This window comes from Rhodofomes roseus (assembly GCF_022264815.1).
Source record: "Rhodofomes roseus strain CIRM-BRFM 1785 chromosome Unknown C8Q71scaffold_10, whole genome shotgun sequence".
In the NCBI taxonomy this organism is placed as follows: domain Eukaryota; kingdom Fungi; phylum Basidiomycota; class Agaricomycetes; order Polyporales; family Fomitopsidaceae; genus Rhodofomes; species Rhodofomes roseus.
The window spans coordinates 183889-202403 of record NW_025952966.1 but is presented as its reverse complement, the minus strand read 5'-3'; the positions used below and the strand labels follow the sequence as shown (position 1 = coordinate 202403).

The window sequence follows — 18515 nt, the reverse complement described above, 5'->3', positions numbered from 1 at the left end:
TCGTTCTCCGCTTCCAGTTCCAGTTTCGCGTTCGTGTGCCCTCCCTCTCCCTCTCCTCCGCATCCCCTACCCAACTTCTGCGTGCATGCCCAGTCTAGTTTTATGTCTGGATCACAAGAAAGCCAAGCTTCTAGCCGACCGTCAACGTCTGATCCGCCCCAGCAAGACGCGATAGCCCTCTTCGACCTCCATCTCAAGTTCCTGTCCGAGTCATACCTCAGCTTCTTTCTGGAACGGTACGCATGTAGAAACCTATACCCATGATTAGAACTGATATATGCTTTGCAGACGGAGGGTCGAGGAGCATTAGTGAGTCTGTCTGTGAGACGACGACGCCGTTTGGTTTAAACGAGATGTCTAGTGTGGAGGCGTTGCTTCGGCTACACCGAAAGGTCAAGGCGGCGGATACAGTTCTAGACGACCCAGGGCGTGGAGACTCCAGCACGACAAGGGCTGCATGGAACGAGATCAGGGACAATGTGGCGAGAGGTGCGTCCCGGAGCGATGTTCGGTTGCACAGTAATTGAAGCATCGTTGCTACAGAGGCCGATACGCGCGTGGCGTTCCTTGGTGCATTGACGGCCGACGTTATCAACCCTCTCATGACACTTAGGGTCAGTTCACAAGCTATTCATCGTACCAGAAACCGTATGCACACTAGCACAGGAAACCCAAGACCGCATCCGGAAGCGTATCAAGGAGGATCTCAAGGACGCTGTGACAGCACATACCGATTATTCAGAGAACGTGCTTCCCCGTCTCAAACGGAACTACCTCAGGAAATGCCAAGAGGCAGAGGTTAGCACTTCCGCTGAGTCTCAGTTACGCCTGTTTCACTGAAACTACGGCGAAACAGGAATACAAAGCCGCAATCCAGCTCAATACCCAATCTCCTCTTTCACCTACAGAGGGTCACTTTGCTGTACCCCCGCACTCTGCGGGTGTTAAGCCAAACCCCGGCCTCTCGGCGCGCCCCGCGATAATCACCGCCCCACAGCCGCTGCGTCCCCTCGACCGAAGGCCGTCAGTCGGCGGAACGTCTAACCATGTCCGCTCTCCATCCACGAGTACATCATCAGCATTGCAGGACCTGGCTCACCAAGGTGCTTAGCTATCTTCCCCGCGTTTGTCGATATGACGCGAGACAGAGCATTGTAGGAAAGAAGCAGCTCAACCAGTTGATGACTTTCCTGGACAAGGGAGGAAACATGAAGGACCTTGCGGGACGGTCGGACAATGCGTTGAAGAGCGTGAGAGCGAAGCGGGATGCAGATGAAGCAGGTGCGCTTTTCCCTGACGTATGCGTGCGTGTGGGTGACACTGAGCCGCTGGGATCAAGACCGGGAATATCGGAAAGGCGTGCACTGGCAAGAGACACTCCGTCTCCGGAGAGTCAAGATACTTGAGTCGGGGTACAATGTCAGTCCAAATTCTTCTGGACTGTTGAACGATACTCAGTGTCGCACTTGTAGAGCTTGGAAACCTTCGTCCACGAGAATGCGGAGACAGTGAAGTCTGTGCTTCAGAGGTATACCGACAACATGGTGTACGCCGTCACATCTGATGTCTCAGCGACACCCGTTGACTGTGTATTCTGCGCAGTGCCACTTGCGCAACGCAGTCCCAAATCTGCGAACACGGCCGACGCTCGGTCCAACGTATATCTTCCGCACGCGACAGCGCCATCGTCGGATACAACATCCCGCGCCTGCTCGCCGCGGCTATTCCCAAGCCCGTGTATTACTACAACTATAACGTCGGAGAGTGTAAGGACTTGATCTTCGGCGTGAGCCTCGTGGACTACGCCACGGCGAGGAATCTGCAGGGCGCCGAGGGTGAACAGGGAGTGCCGAAGATCGTGCGGATCTGTGTTAAGGAAATTGATAAGAGGGGCTTAGAGTGCGAGGGGATCTATCGAGTGCGTTGGTTTGCAATTGGTTACCGTGTCGTGAGCTGATATGGAGCCGCCCAAAAGGTGTCTGGCAAACATGCGAGCGTGCGGGAGGTATGTAGAGGAGTCTTATCTGCGTGTGTCAATGTGATTGACGCGAATGATTGATCAGCTCCAACACAAGGTCGAGCGGAACGAATCGGCCTTCCAGTTCAATCCCGCTATTGACGATGTATATGCTGTAGCATCTCTTCTGAAGGTGCGGCCGTGATGCCATAATATACCGCACCAGCTCTGACGGCCAACACAGATGTACCTTCGTGAGCTTCCTGAGCCTCTGTTCAGATTTCCACTGCACGAACGGCTAGCTCATAGCGAGGAACTCGGTACGTCCGTCACATACAACCTACCTGCTGTGTGGGTTCTCATGCCGCTGCAGAGGAGCACCGAGGGAATGACTTCCAAGTCATCCGGGGCAAGATTCGCAGATTGCCCATGGTGCATCAGCAAACACTGAAGGTCCTTGTCGAGCACCTCGCACGTGTAGTCGCACATGCAGAGAGGACCAAGATGGATGCTAAGAACCTCGCGATTGTCTTCGGCACGGTCATTTTCGGCGAGGATGAGATGCCAAAGTCTGGTGGCGACCTGCTCGCCGTGCACTCTTGGAAGGTATCTATCTCAATTTTTATGAGACACATGAGCTTGCCTGATCTTACAACAACAGGATACGCTGTGCGAAGACCTCATCAGTAATGCGCATATCCTGTTTCAGCCTACGGGTTCGCCTCAGCTTCTGTCCATTGCCCCGGCCTCTTCACCCCTCCCATCCCCTGGCTCACCAACTTCTGGATCTCCACGGGTCAGAGCATCATCCCAAGCATCCATTCTGGGCCCAATGGGACCGCCCGTGCTTCCATCCGGCTCATTATCACGTAGCCCGCGACTCGGACGTTCTCCGTCTCTCCCTCCACAACGCTCGCCTCCGTACTCCCCAGCGCTTGTCAGTGCGCGGGGGCCTCCGCCAGAAGACTTCCGGCCGCAATTACCGCCGCGACCGACAGGCAGCATCCACCCATCACAGCGGTCTGCAGGCATGCCGCCGCCAGCACCACTCATACCCATGTCGCAGCGACCAAACCGGCAGTCGCTTCCCGTCCAGCCACGAGCGCAAATGCAAGATTCTCCACCGGGTATATCTAGGTCACGAGAGGTCAGCAGGGAGCGACGCGCGCCAAAGACGACGCCGCTGCTGCAGCAGCGTGAACTGGATGCCGAGGAACCAATTTCGCCGCGGAGAGACTGGCTGCTCTCGCCTCGCTTACCGCCTCGCCCGCTGTCCCCTGCGGTCTCCATTCGCACAGGGGGGTCGAGCGTCCAGGAAGAGCGGGAAGGACACGAAGTGCGTGAGCAGCCACATCTCGCACCGTGGGGGAGCAACCTCGAATTGCATGAGCATGAGACACTCCCGGCGTCGGCATCAGCGTCGCCGAGGAGTCAGTTGGCCAGCCTAAGGCCGGATTCAAGGCAGTCTGCCAGGAGATCATTGTCAGGACCGTCGGTAGAGACGCAGAGGTCGCCAGTAGTAACACAACAGGCTCTACCGGATACCCAGGCGAATGATCCGGTGCAAGCTGGGGGAGCTGTAACATCCAGCGAAACGCACCCTGTGGCATAAACGATTGAGATGTACAATGCCTTCATGTACGGCATGTTTGTGCAAGACGTATCTTTCCAGTTGCGACGCAGAGGACATGCTTAGTACCTATGATTGCCACAGTAGTACACATCTGTTGAGTAGTGGCTTAACACTCGTATGGCCGATTTATGATGTAGTTTGTGCAATAATGGCGTAAAGACAGCTCTCCGAATTCAACGAGACCAAGTAGGAGTGCAAGACGACGCGAAGGAACAGAGAATATGAGGAGGACGAGACAAGCTTGACGTCTGCGAATTGATAGGTTGTAATGTATTGCAAGGCTACGAGCTAGTGCGGGCTCACAGGAAGGCATCCATTCGTGGACTCTGAGGGATGATACCAATTCATCAGCGGAGCTACTCAATGAACGCAACACCGCCGCTGTAAATGTTGGAGATATACTAGTATCGGGCCGATGATGCCAGTGGGTTCCACGTTGAGGCCTTTGGATAACTATTTCGAACACGAAAGGCTCATTCACCAAGCGCCGCCCAATAATCTCTTTCATCGTCATCATGGCCATCTTCTACCGTAAGTGGTGCGCTGTCGTGGGCAGTAATGCGAGGAAGAATCAGTTCAGCGGGTTGAAGCTGGCTGTTCCATTTCAATGCTCTGGGATGCGCAGTGACTCTGTCGCCCATGGTCTTGAGCTCTGGCACATTGCATCAAGTCGAATACACGTCTTACCTTGAAGGATCAAACTCCAGTACTTCGAGTGTATCCATACTCGTCGCCCGCGATAACGCTACATATGCTGGGGGTGTACAACTGTCAGGACCGAAACGTGTGGAAGTAGTGGAACAGACCTTGACCATCCTCAAACGCACGCCCTAGATTGACTCGTACGCGCTGCAACGTTTGACCCTGGGATTTATGTACGCTCAGTGCCCATGCCAAGATCAGAGGTACCTTACACATGCCCTCATGAGTAAGACAGATTGAAACTCAATATATGGCTTACCTGATCCCGCACAGCTTCCGTCTTGCCCTCCGTATTCTTGACATCAAAGCTGCAATCATCACACAACAACATATCGCCCGTCTCAAATTTGACCAAAGGCCACAGACCATCTAAGGCGTCGAATGATCCATGGCGCAGTACGATATGTGGTTTCCGATTCGGCGGTGTATAATCCACCTCTTCCGCTGAGGGCGTCGGTGAAGGCGGTGGTGGTGGTGGTGGTGGTGGTAGACGAGCGCTCTTGATGGAACGAGTCTCCGCTTCTTCCTCCGTGATGAACTCTTCAATTCTTCCCCTAGTCCCATTCACCAGAACTCCTTGGACGAGGTTCTGATGCATTATTATCAGTCAAGCTCCTTGATCCTAGAAATTCTACCGACTCTGATCAGCATTACCTGAGCGCCGACCTGCTCAATCACGTTAAAAGTCAGCACTATGTTAAATAGAATAGTTTTACTAGGGCACCTTCAGAGTAATGTCCTTCGGAGCAATGAGACGTTCCAATGCGCTCTCAACGTGCCCCATCGCAGTGGGATTGTACAACACTTCTTCGGAACAAGCGTAATCTCTCGCAGCATATCGTCGTGACGGCCCAGCCAGCTGGTTGAGGCGCTCGCTGTTAGCTGCTCCTACTTGTGCACGGGTAGGATATCTTCGTATTGCTGTAATCAACCCACTTGGATCTTCGCAAGGGATGTGTAGACATACAGCTCAGTCGGTTCGATCCCGTCTTCATATACCACGGGTCTTGACAGACTCTTGAACTTCAGACATATTTCTGTGCTGACGTCACCGAATCGTATCTTGTTGAGCATGTCCACAAACGCTGCATGGGATCTCAAGAATGTACACACGTACAATTGAACACCAGATTGACCTACCTTGATCACTTTGTCGGAACACATGTTGAAGGACGACTAATTGTCCGATGCAATCTGGCCATGAATTCGCCTCAAAGGCAAATACACAAGGCTCTGACACGCCGCTGATCTTCTCAGTCACCGGAGGAAGTTGACAGAAGTCTCCAGAAATGATCAACTGGGATCATCGCCGTGAGGGATAGACTCTGGGGGAAACGTGCATGTCGTACCTGTATGCCGCCAAATGGCTGCTTGCTTCGACGGATGAACCGAGCAATGTACTCCTTTGGCTATATCAGTAAGTGTGGTACAACCCCTGTTTGGACTTACAAGTTTGTCAAATAAGACACCGTCGATCATGGAAACTAGCCGCTCGTGAGTCTAGTACAACGCGCAGTAGATCTAAGCACACTCACTCTCATCAACGATCAGAATCTTGACCTCTTTCCACCTATCGGCAGCAGTGATCTTTTTCTCCGAGCGAGGTACGCGTTTGAGGTATTCCTCATTCTTCACCTTCTTGTCGATGAAAAATATCTTCTCAGCTAGTTGTCTCGCATCTTCCTTCCCTAGGCCAATCCCAGCCCACGAGTGCAAGGTACACCCATCTATGTTTATAGAAGCAATCCCTGTCGCAGCTGTAATGGCCAGACGTAAGTCAGGCGGCTCCGTTTCATCATCCCAGTCGTCTGCGTCCAGAGGGTCTCTCCGAAATTCGTCGCGAAAGTACTCAATGATTGCTCGTAGAAGGACGGACTTTCCAGTTCCTTGTGATGGTGAGCTTCTGCATTCACATACCCAGTATGATCGTGACTACATACCAGCGGAGCCTGTGAAGAAGATGCTCTTTCCCGACTTTACATATCCAAGGACTGCACGCTGTTCTGCAGACAGCTCAATTCCTGGGGAGCGCTCGGATGCAAGCTCAGTAGGGTCCTCTGTTACTGGCTGAGTCGAAGTCTCCGTCGTGGGTTCGTCGTTGACGAGGAACTCGATGATATTGTCCGGCATTCCTACCTCGTTCCAAATCGCTTCATCCGAGTCCGAGTCAACCATCGTCGCTGAAACCTCCGAGATTCAGCTATTTCAATGCTGTGCAAGTAGACGTTAAACTGACCGATCAGGAACTCTACCCGTATGTAGGTAGCTACTATGTAGTTAGTATCGTGTCGTAGACTCACTAGTTACGGCTTGTCGAGTACTACGCCGCTAGTGTGTTGTGAAGTTGGGAATTGAATCATGTGTCCACTGTTTGAGTGTTTGAAGGAAGCGCGAGGTACGAGCGCTTCACTTGAGGTTAATGTCCCACCGGGTTTGCAGGGCCTTTCACACTCCGCTGTGGCGGCTGTGGCGCGAGTCGCCGTGCGACCTCCCCGGCCTTGCGTTTGAGTCGCGTTCGCGCCGTCTTAGAGTACAAGTAACATAGAGTCTACTATACCGTTCAATACATTTGTTAAGTGTTGTTATTAGATTAGAGTCGCGCTGTACTACTACTCCCAGTCAGCGTCGCGCGATGTATTTGTAGCCAATAACATTCGAAGGGAGTGCTTGTCCGCGTTCTGTGGTGTTCGTAATGGGCATGGTGCGGCGACGCTCGTGCTTCTCGATGTCCTGCGCCCACTTCACAGCCCCATGCGTCGCGCGCATCGCGTTCTTGATGAAGCGCGGTTCCGCTAAGTCTTGTTGCTCCTCCAGTATGTCGGCTGCACGGCGCAGCAGTCGCACCTGCTCGTGCACGTCACCAGCGTCCTCGTCATCAAGCTGGCATCATGAGGCATAGTCAGTGTCGACACTCACATTCAGTAAGTTGTTACGTACCGCGAAGCCCCCGCTCCCGCCTGCGCGTGTGCGCAAGAGGCCGTCGCGCCCGGTTGGCGGCGCTTTGTTAGGTGACGAGTCGATCTAACGAGTGGGTGCGATGTAATTAACTGTCTGTAGAACGGTTTTCCGCAACAGTGCAACTCACCGACGGTAACGCGGACTCCTCTATCTCCGTCTCCGACTCCGTGCCGTTGGCATGCACCAACTTCGAGTTTGAGCTCTTGACCGGGCTCGGCGTCTTTGGTTCTGCGGCCGCTGTGTTTGGCATTCTATCAAGCCAGGCGTGCTTCGTGTTTGACTCCGGGGGAGAGGCGATCATCCCGTTGATGGGCACTGTGTAGAACGGCGGGACATGAAACCGTTGTACTTGTACCCACCACGATGCCGGAAGATCCCCGGTTGCGTGGACCAGATGCTTGCAGAGGAGGTACGCATGGTACTTCTGCGCGCCGCAGTTGTTGAACTTCCGAGTTTTCAGTGTTCTTATCTTATCAGTTATGTACGGATATGGACTTATATTCTGCGATGTCAGATTACATACGTTCTTTGATGGACTTTGCCTAGATCACATCATGTGACTTTAGTCTGGATCATTCCATGATATTCCACGACATTCCTTGATGTTCCATGACGTTCCATATCATTCCTTGATGTCCCATCACGTCTTATATTACTCTTTGATGTTCCATCATGTCTCATATTATTCCTGATGTTCCATCACGTTTCATATATCTCTCCACATCAAACTCCGAGTTTTGGCTTACTCATGCTGCTTATCAGCTTACTCATATCCCCAAAACCTCGGACTTAGTGCTTACTGATGAACCACTGATACAGCATGTGACCTGTATCAAATGTGTATATATACTGGGCTGGTTTGCCCTGTAATAAAAACGATCCTTCGTCCTCTCCTCTGCCTGCCAGCATAGGATCTTCCCTTTGGGACTGGTCTGTTCACTCACTCTTTAGTCCTTCACTGCCACTTGGCTTACTAAGCCTAAAACCTCTTTCTTTAACAGGTTATGAGCCCTGCGCTCTGATTCTTTAATCACCTGCACCCCTCTTTGCGCGCTCCAAAGCCCAACTCTTGAAAGAGTGAGTTGGCATTTTTTGTCCTTTGTTGGACTATTTTTAAGTCGCTGCGTGACATAGTGCCGAAGGCCTTGTCTGAGCGCATCTCTAGGGCAGCCCGAAAAGGCAATTACGAAATTTATCATCCGTCTCGTCGTGAGAGAAACGACGTTGACGAAGACGACTCTAACGTCATCGCCGTACGTCATCGGCATTTGTACGGTCATCTACCCGTCCGTCGCCAGATCGACATCATCCTCGCTCCTACCCCTCGTCGCCGCCGCCAAGCCTCTGGCCGCGTAGACACGTCCATTCCTCCCAAGGAGTCCTGCCGCACCTCGCCGGAGCAGCACCTCTTGTATTTGCAGAAGAAAGCGGACGTTGCCGAAGCTCTCGCCGAGCCGAACTCGCTGCTGCTCGTGCCGCTAGTGCCGCTGCTGCCGAGACCAAGGCTTCGCTCATTGAGCGTCTTAGCGGAGAAACTCCCATCGTTCCCACGGCTCTAAAGCCTATCTTCCTGTCCGACTTCCGCAAGAAGTCCACCGCTGACAAAGTCGAGATCCTGTGCAAGCGTCTCCTTGCCGTCCAGAAGCGCCTTCAGCCCCTCTATCGCCACCGTAACCGCCTCTACGCCCGTCTTCCCTTGTTGGATAACTTGGACGATTTTGGCAGGCGTTTCAACTGGGTGCTGACGAATATCGAGGAGGAAGGAACCACGTGGTCTGCAGTCGAATTGAACGACATCTGTTCTGTCTGCGAGCTGATTGCGAAGATTTCCTTCATAAATCTTAGCCAGAATTTTGGCCGCATTATCAAGGACGTAGGGGACTTGTACAAGAACAACTACTTGTACTGGGTAGATAAGCGATTGTAGTCGCATTTTTTCTGTATATCTTCGTCCCTAGAATTTAAGCATCACACTGTGGCTTCGTCTCAAGAAGAGACATTTGACCGAGACTCAAATAGTGAAGCATCGAACGGAGTAATTCCACCGTACGATTGCACCGACCATCATCATCTCTACGACTACGAGGAGAACTTCGATTATCATTTCGACGTCGAAGAAGATCAGTGGATTAACTGTGACGACGCTAGTTGTCCACATCGCTACGATCAACCTCTAGGTCCAGTTCCAGAAGGATTTTCAACTGGAATATCGGTCGCTCCTTGGCAGGAGAATTTCCTATTTGCTAGTGAATTTTCGGAGTTACCTCCATATCCTGAACACCTAGTCCCGCTCCCTGAGTCGAGACCTCAATCTCCATTCTTCGAGGAATTACCCTTCGAAGTTTTTACCCCAGAACTACCATCCGTCTCACAAGACGAATTTATCCTCCTATCCGCAACCATGGGTGACGTCAAGCCTGACAATGTCCCCAAGCTTTCCTCAGCGTCCCAATACGCTGATTGGTCAGCCGCCATGCGCGGCTATTTGGTTTTTATCCAAGCCTGGCCCGCCGTTACTGCAACTGGCACACCCGCAGCGGACTTCGCCACTCAGAATGCCCGTGCCCAGGGTGTTCTATTTATGAGGACCGATCGCTCGATGCATCATCTGCTCGAGAAAGACACCGGTGATCTCAAGGATGCGAAGGACATGTGGAACTCGCTCAAAACCGCTTTTGGCACCCCCGACACGGCATACGTCTGGTCTCTCTTCCAGTCGTTAATCAAATCTCCGGAAATGTCTGACTCCAAGCCAATGCAGGATCAGATCAACAAGCTGGTTACCCGGCTTAAGGAGATTAGTGGTGGCGGAATTACGCTCGGTGACTCGACTCAGGCTCTTCTCCTTCTGTCGAAGCTGCCAGAGTCATACCAGTCAATGATCTCTGCGCTCCTAGCGACGCAGACCCTCAAAGATCTAAAGGTCGACTCAGTCCAGAGCAAAATTCTCGCCGAGGAATCACTTCGCCGGTCCGGTATGGGACAGTCTGCGTCAAAGACATCCCAGGTCAAGCATAAATCCAAGGACCCCTGCGATCACTGCGGTGGGGCTCATGGTAGCGAGAATTGTTGGACCAAGTACCCGCATCTCCGCCCTCAGAATAAAGGTGGCGGAAAGGGGAAGAACAACAAGGGCAAGGGCAAGGGCAAAGGAAAGGGAAAGAGCGGAGGAAATGGTCAATCTAGTTCTGGTACTTCTAACACTGCATCTGCGTCGGACTCTTCGAATGTTGTAACTGTAGAATCCTCCTCGTCGTCTGCGAATACTATGACTGCTTCTTGGTATACTGCGGCTCACACCGCATCAGGAAGAACGACTGATTGGATTATGGATTCTGGTGCATCCAAGACGATCACCAACGACATGGCTGATTTCTGGGATTACACTCCTTACGAGGAGCCCATGGTTTTCAGCACAGCCGGCAAGAGTAAGATTGCAGCTTATGGTGAAGGCACTATCAAAGGCGTTGTGCATGTTGAAGGGAAACATATTGTGTCGACTATCACCAATGTCGCATATATCCCTGCCGCGTCTAGTCGCCTATTTTCAACTGGAGTTATTGAACGTTCAGGTTTCACCCTTGTTCAAGGTGGAGGCCGTATGGTCATTTTTGACCAACCTATTTTGCATGGTTCTGACCGAATCCGTGGTAACAAGATCATGGAGGCGCATCACACGCCCTTCAACAATCTCTATATGTTGCACATGGAAATTATGAAACCGCAATTGGCTAAGTCTGCGGACAAGTCAAATTTTCGCCTTTGGCATCAACGCTTCGGACATTCATCTGAAGAAGTTATCCGTCAACTACCCAAGCACACCAAGGGTGTGGATTCTATCGGTGACAAGGACAAGTCTCCTTGTGCAGGTTGTCAATGGGGCAAGTCTCATCGTGCTCCATTTCCCGCGTCGGACAAGAGAGCTTCAAAACCTCTTGAAATTGTTCATACCGACGAAGACGGTCCTATGCGTACCACCGCTATTGGTGGATGGCGCTACTTCATCAGCTTTCTCGACGACTACTCCGGTCTTGGCCGCGCCTATTTCCTCAAACATAAGAATGATTCGACCCAAGCGTTCGATGATTTCAAGGCATGGGCTGAGAACCAAACCAACGAGAAAATCAAAGCTGTACGCTCGGATCGAGGGGGAGAATATACCTCTGCAGAATTTACCGAACATTTGCGCAAATTTGGCATTGAACATCAGAAGACGATGCCATACTCTCCTCAACAGAATGGGAGAGCTGAGCGCTGGAATCGGACCATTGTCGAGAAGGCTATGTCTATGCTTCATCATGCTGGACTAAGCCATGGTTTCTGGCAATTGGCTGTTGACACTGCGGTTCACATTTATAATCGGCAACCAATGCGACGCCTTAACTGGCAATGCCCCATTACCCTCTGGGATAGCACAGTCCCGGACATTTCGTATTTTAGGGTATTTGGGTGCAAGGCATATGTGCATGTGCAGAAGGAACAAAGAGCTGGGAAGCTCGACAAGAAGGCTGTCGAGATGATCTTTGTTGGCTATGAGTTAGGTTCCAAAGGGTATCGTTTCTGGAACCCGGCCACTCGAAGTATCGTTGTGTCTCGTGATGTGACCTTCGATGAAGAGACATTTCCTGCACGTAAAGATTTAGGCAATAATCCGAAATCCCTGGATAAGCCGTTTGATGAACCTCCTGAGGATGCGAACTCGGAGGATTCTGATTCTGAGGATTTACCTATTCCCGTTCCTATCCCGGAACATGAACCTGAACCTGAAGACCATCCAGAGCCAGTGGGAGACATTCCACAACCACAACCTGATCCTGTACCTCCTCCACAACCTCAGTACGAACGTCCACGTCGTCAAGGTGCTGGACAAAATCCTAAGAGGAACAAGGACAATGCCTATGGTGACGAGCCACCTGTGAATATTGATCGTCGTACCGATGCTCAAGGCCGTCAACAATCTGAGGCTGAAACTCTCATGTTTGTGCGGATGCTAGCAGAAGCAAACCATGGCGTTCCCCAGAGTCACAGGGAAGCTATGGAGTCTCAAGACAAGGCTAAATGGCATGCATCTGAAGGTTCTGAATACAAGTCGCTTATGGACAACAAGACTTGGGTTCTAGTTCCACGGCCTAAAAACCGAAAGGTTATCAAGTGCCGGTGGGTTTATGCAATTAAACACGATGGTCGCTACAAAGCGCGTGTTGTTGCAAAGGGATTTACCCAAGTATGGGGTCAAGACTATACCGAGACTTTTTCTCCTGTTGCACGGTTTGAATCCGTACGCTATCTATTGGCGCATGCAGCACTTGAAGATTGGGAGATTGAGTCTATGGATGTCAAGACGGCATTCCTTAACGGTGACCTTGACGAGGAAATCTACATGGAACAGCCCGAAGGATGGGCTGTACCTGGGAAGGAGAACTGGGTCTGTCTGCTCAAGAAGGCCATTTATGGCTTGAAGCAAGCGTCTCGTCAATGGAACGCTAAGATCCACAAGTCTCTCCTCGACTTAGGGTTTAAACGGACGTATTCGGATGCCGGAATTTATGTCTTCTCTCGTGAATCTGAAGGACACACCTGCTTAATCATTTTGTATGTCGACGACTTGCTCCTCATGGGCGACTCGAAATTGTTCATCGACAACATCAAGCAGAGACTGTCTTTGGAATACCAGATGACTGATCTGGGAGCTGTCCAGCGTTTCCTTGGTCTACACATTCGTCGAGAACGTCTTGCACGTCGTATCTTCGTTGACCAGGAAGACTATATTCAGTCTGTTTTGGAGAGGTTCCAAATGTCCAACTGCAAGTCTGCAAGGACACCTCTTCCCGCTGGAGCAGTATTAGAGAAGAACACCGACACTGCATCTGAAATTTTCCGAACCCGTTACCAGAGCATTATTGGCAGCATCATGTATGCTATGCTTGGTACTCGCCCAGACATCTCGTTCGCGGTCACGCGTCTGGCGAAGTTTTCTTCAAATCCGTCTAAAGAGCATATGAAGTTTACGTACTATGTCCTGAGATATCTTCAAGGGACAAAGGAACTTGCACTTTGCTACGATGGAGGCTCAAACTCTGGTCTGATCGCCTACTCAGACTCAGACTGGGCTGAAGACCGTGATGATAGGCACTCTACATCTGGCTTTGTTTTCCTCATGGCCAATTGTGTCGTTTCTTGGGTGTCAAGACGCCAACCAACGGTATCTTTGTCTTCAACCGAAGCAGAGTATAAGGCCAGCTCCGACTGCTGTCGTCAGATGGCTTGGCTGCGTCATTTTGGAGAAGAACTGGGAGACAACATGTCTCATCCAACTCCACTTTGTCTTGACAACCAAGGCAACATTTTCCTTGCAGTGAACCCCGCCGTGGATCGCCGCACCAAGCACATAGAAATCCGGTATCACTACATTCGAGAGTTCTACGAACGTGGGGAGATGGACATCTATTTTGTCGCAAGTGAAGACCAACTTGCTGATGCCTTGACCAAGAATGTTCCCTTCAGCGGAATCGAGAAATTCAGGTCTTCGGTTGGCATGATGAGATACTCGACATCTTGAACAAGTGGGAGTGTTGAACTTCCGAGTTTTCAGTGTTCTTATCTTATCAGTTATGTACGGATATGGACTTATATTCTGCGATGTCAGATTACATACGTTCTTTGATGGACTTTGCCTAGATCACATCATGTGACTTTAGTCTGGATCATTCCATGATATTCCACGACATTCCTTGATGTTCCATGACGTTCCATATCATTCCTTGATGTCCCATCACGTCTTATATTACTCTTTGATGTTCCATCATGTCTCATATTATTCCTGATGTTCCATCACGTTTCATATATCTCTCCACATCAAACTCCGAGTTTTGGCTTACTCATGCTGCTTATCAGCTTACTCATATCCCCAAAACCTCGGACTTAGTGCTTACTGATGAACCACTGATACAGCATGTGACCTGTATCAAATGTGTATATATACTGGGCTGGTTTGCCCTGTAATAAAAACGATCCTTCGTCCTCTCCTCTGCCTGCCAGCATAGGATCTTCCCTTTGGGACTGGTCTGTTCACTCACTCTTTAGTCCTTCACTGCCACTTGGCTTACTAAGCCTAAAACCTCTTTCTTTAACAGCAGTCGCATGTCCACTTGTTGATGTTCGTGATGTACGCGCTGATACGCTCCCATCTGGACTACACCCCGATTCGTGAGGTATCGAGCTCACGCGCGCAGTTCACCGACTTAGGCATTGCTCGACATTGGCCAGCATGCTACGACTACACTAAGAAGACTCTAGCGGAAGTCCCGTCCACCGAAGGGCCCAGTGTTACGACCACGACCTCGGAAACCTCCCCTACGACCGGCTGCGTCTCGAACAGGCTCGCCGACGTTAATGCCTCGCTCGCGCCCTCCCAGTTCGGCGACGCTCGTAGAGAGCGACCCGAGAATCCTACGAATCTCCTGCTGGTCCTCGCTCAGGCGGTGGACGGCGTTAGCCAAGTGATTGAAGTTGTCGGGCAAGCGGCGATACTCCAGCACATACAGTGGGTCGAGTTGGTAGGAGACCGGAGCCAGAGGCTCGTCAATAGCCTCGCGATGCAGGACGGACTCCTCGGACCAGGCGATGGTCGGATAGGGTGCGCCCAGCGAGTCGTGAGGCAGCTTGTAACGTTGGAAGATCTCGTCGATGTAGTTCATGACCTCGACGACGTCGTTGAAGGAGTACGGCGATGGGACGGAGTTCGGATCATCGGTGACCGCCTTGCAGTAGGACTCGAAGAGACCGCGCTGGAAAAGCCGGTGAGGATCTATCCCTGGCCGACGAAGGCGACAGAACACCTACGAGCATCCAACGAACGCAGTTGGCCCACGACAGCCATTCGCCCCGAGATACGGGCAGGAGACGTGGTTCTACGGCGGCCTCACCCTTGATGACTTCGATCAAGCGGTAGTAGCGGGCGATGTGAGCTTCCGCGGTCGGTTCGACGCGTACGTTGGGCATGGTGGTGTTGGGGAAGAATCTGCAAGACAGCCTCGGTCGTATGGTCGCGGTGCTACGGCTAACCAAGTACCGTTCGGGCGGTTGCCCGGAGCTAATCACGTTCAACAGGGCCGAGGTCTTACGCCATTCTGGCGCATTCTGTGTGTGCTCGCCGGGCAATTCGATAGCCGGTGTGCTGGCCTCTACGATTGGACAGCGCTCGTATCGTTCGACTCGGATCATTTATATGCACGTGTTTTCCTGTTTGTGCAGGCATTGTTCTATCCTGTATATACTGCGGGGCGAGCCCCCTCGAATACCAGATACCCTTACCCTCTCAACTTGTCCGTTCGTCGTACGTCCGTCAGCAGTCAGTCCGTACGCAAGAAGTCAGTCAGTACGATCGTCAGTCCGTCAGAGTTCGTCAACGCCCCGAGTGGTGTCTCTACATCTTGTCCTGCCATCGCTTGCCTCGTCTAGTCCCTCGTCTCGTCGTCAAGTCCTCGATTCGTTCGGTTCGTGACCGCGGTCTACTCGTCTCGAAGCGTCCGCTACTTTGTCGTAGAAGCAGATCGGGCTTGCGCGGAGTCTTGCCGACCTCGCTCCTTCCACTATCGACCATCGTACCATCTCGGTACACCCTCCTAGCCACTAGGTCTCGCATATCGTTGCTCGCCCTTCGTCGGGTGTGTTGTGTGTAGCCTTTGTGGTGCTTTCGGTCACATCAGCGCCTTTGATGGGGACTTTCGCAAGCCGCTCCCAAGAACGCTTGAATGCTTCTTGCATCGTTGTCAGCGCCTGCGCTCGGCCTCCGCGATGGCTCCCCAAGAGTCGTCGGAGCGTGAGTCTGTAGGGTGGGAGTGCCTTTGTAATGATGGCGTGAACAGCGAGATCGACAGGTGGGCGGTTGTACATGTGGAGGACGAGTCGCTTGAGATTGCGCCAGAGGGCTTCGACCATCATGGTCGTGCGCTTGCAAGGGATACTTGTTGCGTAGGCGCCGCGTGCCCACAGTGGCCATCGTTTCCGTGAGTACCAGGACGTCCAAAGGTAAGCCCAAACCTCACATAGGTTATTCACTTCGCAGTGCCGGTACATCTCCTCGACTGCGTCACGGCGAATGTCTTCCCTTGTTCGCTTCTCGCCGTGACGCTCGGGGAGAAGGGGATGTTGCGATGCATGCTTGGCGAAGAGCCTGAGGATCGAAATCCGGTGCACCGGTGGACAGAACTGGTAATTGGCCTTCTTGGTCTTCTGTCCAATCTCGGTCTCGTCGCTCGGTGCGTTTTCATCAACATTGCTCTCATCCTCTGCGAACTCATCTACCTGCCGCCTAAGATCGTCCTCAACGCTTTCCCAATCATCCTCTCCGTCCCAGCCATCACCGTCCTCGCCCGATTCCTGTCTCTCAGCCCGGTCACCCCAGTATGTACCATTGTCACTTTGATCTGAGTCATCATTGTGACGCGCATTTGGTTGTTCCATCCCGGGATGCAAACCCTGTCCCACGCTTGCTTCGATATCGAACGCTTCCGAGTCCGGTACGGTCCGGGCCTGCTGCCGGGCTTGCGAGAGTGCTGGTAAGATGATCCTCGGGAGGGATGGTGTGATCACAGATGGACGACCGTTGATAAGGAGGCGTACACGCTTCCGAGGGTTTGCCGGCGGGTCTGGAATCTGTGATCCAAGGTCAGTATTGCCTGTGCTTGGTGAGCCATAGCAGTCATGACGTACCGGTGCTGATACGGACTGCTGCATGTAAGGGACAAATTCAGGCTTGATGAATTCAAACTCGCGGCGGGCTCCGTCAATGTCATAAGGAGCTGGTGTATCCTTGTTCTTCGCAAGGCGCTGCTTGAGCGCTCGCAGTGCGTGCCAGAAGCAGAGTTGGTGCTTCGATCTCGGCCATGTGGTACGCATCGCATTGATCTCTGACCAATCTTTGTCGGTGAGCGTATACTCGGGATCCACGCCGAGTTTCTTGAGCTGAGCCAGGAACCCGGTAAGCACCGTCTCCTTTGCGTGTTTGGCTGCATCCTTAGTGGTCGAGATGAGTAGGAAGGCAAGGGGGATACCCGAACCCTTGGCATCTGCAACTGCTGCGAAGAGTTCGAAATTGGTCCCATTCGTGTTCCCTGTCAACGTCAAGATTAAGGTTTGCTTCCGTTTGGGGATAACCCGGGTACTCACACGTCGAGTCCATTGCGAGTTCTTGGGTATTTGCCGCCCATTCGCGCACAAAATCGGTAACTTGAAACGCAACAATGTCTGTACCCGGCTCTGCCTTCACGTCCAACAGCCTGACGTGATGCTCTGTGGCAGCCTTGTCGATGTATGCCCTCGCCGAATCAAGTGGGTTATCTGCAAGCTTCCACTCTCCTCTGCTGACTAAATGCCAATAATAGTATACAGCCTTTGACCGGTACGGCAGATCAACCTCCATGACGGACTGTCCACGAAGCTCCTCCCGGACAATGTGTCGCCAGATCTGGCCAAATTGTATGTCCCGTGTCAGTGCTTCATGTGCTATTAGACAGGTGTGAATTGCGTGAGTACGTACTTCGCCAGGGGTCTGGTTCCGAGCATGTTTATTGATGTACTGCTTCCAGCGATCCGGGAGATCAATGTCGACGTAAGCAAGGTGCTGCACTGCATGCTTGACCGACAAGATCATCTCCGTAGAGTCATTCGTAACGGTAATGTGCAACCATCCGTCACACGGAAAGCGCTCCATGCGGCGTGCCGCTCGAGGCTTTGATGTCTTCGGAGCCTTCTTCTTCTGTTCTCGCTCACTTGACTGTGCACAGCTGAAGCGGTACACGGTATCAGCGGTGCGGACGCGCTCACGCTTAACCTCGTAGCTTTTGCACACGGTGAGATGATTATTGTACTCATCGCAATGGCATATATGCAAACTCACGTCCAATGTAGCATCATACGCTCGCCCGCTATCTCCGCAACCAAATCTGCTCGCTTCCGTGCATCTAGATGTACCGGGGCATGGCTCCCAACATCTACACAAGCCTTCATCTGAAAATTTGGCTCCTCCATTCCTTCGACAGCGACATCAAGGAAATCCGTGAGAGACATCACATCAAGTAAGTCCTCTGCTTCTTCATCTTCGTCCTGTGGCTGCTGTCGCTTCTTCAAATTGTTACGTCGTCGCTCATTGGCCTTGTCCATGCAGGATTGACATGAGGACGTGGGCTCCCCCTTTTTTCCGTGAGCCGAGTCCTTGACCCGAGCAGGAAATTGGGATTCTGGTAACGTCTTGTGGCAATCTTT

At 52.1% G+C, this 18515-nt stretch overlaps 6 protein-coding genes across 6 annotated transcripts; 2 read left to right on the top strand and 4 right to left on the bottom strand.

Moving 5' to 3' along the window:
* Positions 1-102: 102 nt before the first annotated feature.
* C8Q71DRAFT_694394 (RhoGAP-domain-containing protein) lies at positions 103-2984 on the top strand (the record flags this gene model as incomplete). Its single annotated transcript, XM_047919899.1, has 15 exons — positions 103-236; positions 289-309; positions 362-489; positions 544-614; positions 667-798; positions 878-1103; positions 1159-1281; positions 1340-1419; positions 1473-1546; positions 1603-1918; positions 1976-2005; positions 2064-2150; positions 2202-2277; positions 2331-2563; positions 2619-2984. Coding segments are annotated over 15 exons (2097 nt in total), but the record flags the coding sequence as incomplete, so codon positions are not given.
* A 1357-nt stretch (positions 2985-4341) lies between these two features.
* Positions 4342-5083, bottom strand: C8Q71DRAFT_46576 (uncharacterized protein). Its single transcript, XM_047918718.1, has 2 exons — positions 5017-5083; positions 4342-4958 (listed from the first exon to the last, which is right to left on the bottom strand). Exon 2 carries the CDS (start codon positions 4888-4890, stop codon positions 4513-4515), a length of 378 nt encoding a protein of 125 aa, XP_047778767.1. The 5' UTR covers positions 4891-4958; positions 5017-5083; the 3' UTR covers positions 4342-4512.
* A 589-nt stretch (positions 5084-5672) lies between these two features.
* Positions 5673-6701, top strand: C8Q71DRAFT_758357 (uncharacterized protein). Its single transcript, XM_047923734.1, has 4 exons — positions 5673-5776; positions 5828-6178; positions 6233-6472; positions 6529-6701. The coding sequence occupies exons 1-3, from the start codon at positions 5770-5772 to the stop codon at positions 6361-6363; spliced, it is 489 nt and encodes a 162-aa protein (XP_047778766.1). The 5' UTR covers positions 5673-5769; the 3' UTR covers positions 6364-6472; positions 6529-6701.
* A 54-nt stretch (positions 6702-6755) lies between these two features.
* C8Q71DRAFT_46536 (uncharacterized protein) lies at positions 6756-7680 on the bottom strand (the record flags this gene model as incomplete). Its single annotated transcript, XM_047918716.1, has 3 exons — positions 6756-7172; positions 7230-7313; positions 7378-7680. Coding segments are annotated over 3 exons (648 nt in total), but the record flags the coding sequence as incomplete, so codon positions are not given.
* A 6862-nt stretch (positions 7681-14542) lies between these two features.
* On the bottom strand, positions 14543-15251 carry C8Q71DRAFT_857758 (uncharacterized protein; the record flags this gene model as incomplete). Its single annotated transcript, XM_047927437.1, has 2 exons — positions 14543-15037; positions 15093-15251. The coding sequence occupies 2 exons, from the start codon at positions 15249-15251 to the stop codon at positions 14543-14545; spliced, it is 654 nt and encodes a 217-aa protein (XP_047778764.1).
* Positions 15252-16079: 828 nt separating this feature from the next.
* On the bottom strand, positions 16080-16496 carry C8Q71DRAFT_695441 (uncharacterized protein; the record flags this gene model as incomplete). Its single annotated transcript, XM_047919909.1, has 1 exon — positions 16080-16496. A coding segment is annotated over one exon (417 nt), but the record flags the coding sequence as incomplete, so codon positions are not given.
* Positions 16497-18515: the final 2019 nt, after the last annotated feature.

What these genes read in the sequence shown, in the direction of transcription:
- C8Q71DRAFT_46576 (XM_047918718.1), bottom strand. Translation starts at nt 4,890, where the DNA reads ATGCATCAGAACCTCGTCCAAGGAGTTCTGGTGAATGGGACTAGGGGA.
- C8Q71DRAFT_758357 (XM_047923734.1), top strand. An exon ending in AAGGACGGACTTTCCAGTTC is followed by an intron (nt 6,179 to 6,232) that starts CTTGTGATGGTG and finishes GTGACTACATAC; the next exon opens with CAGCGGAGCCTGTGAAGAAG.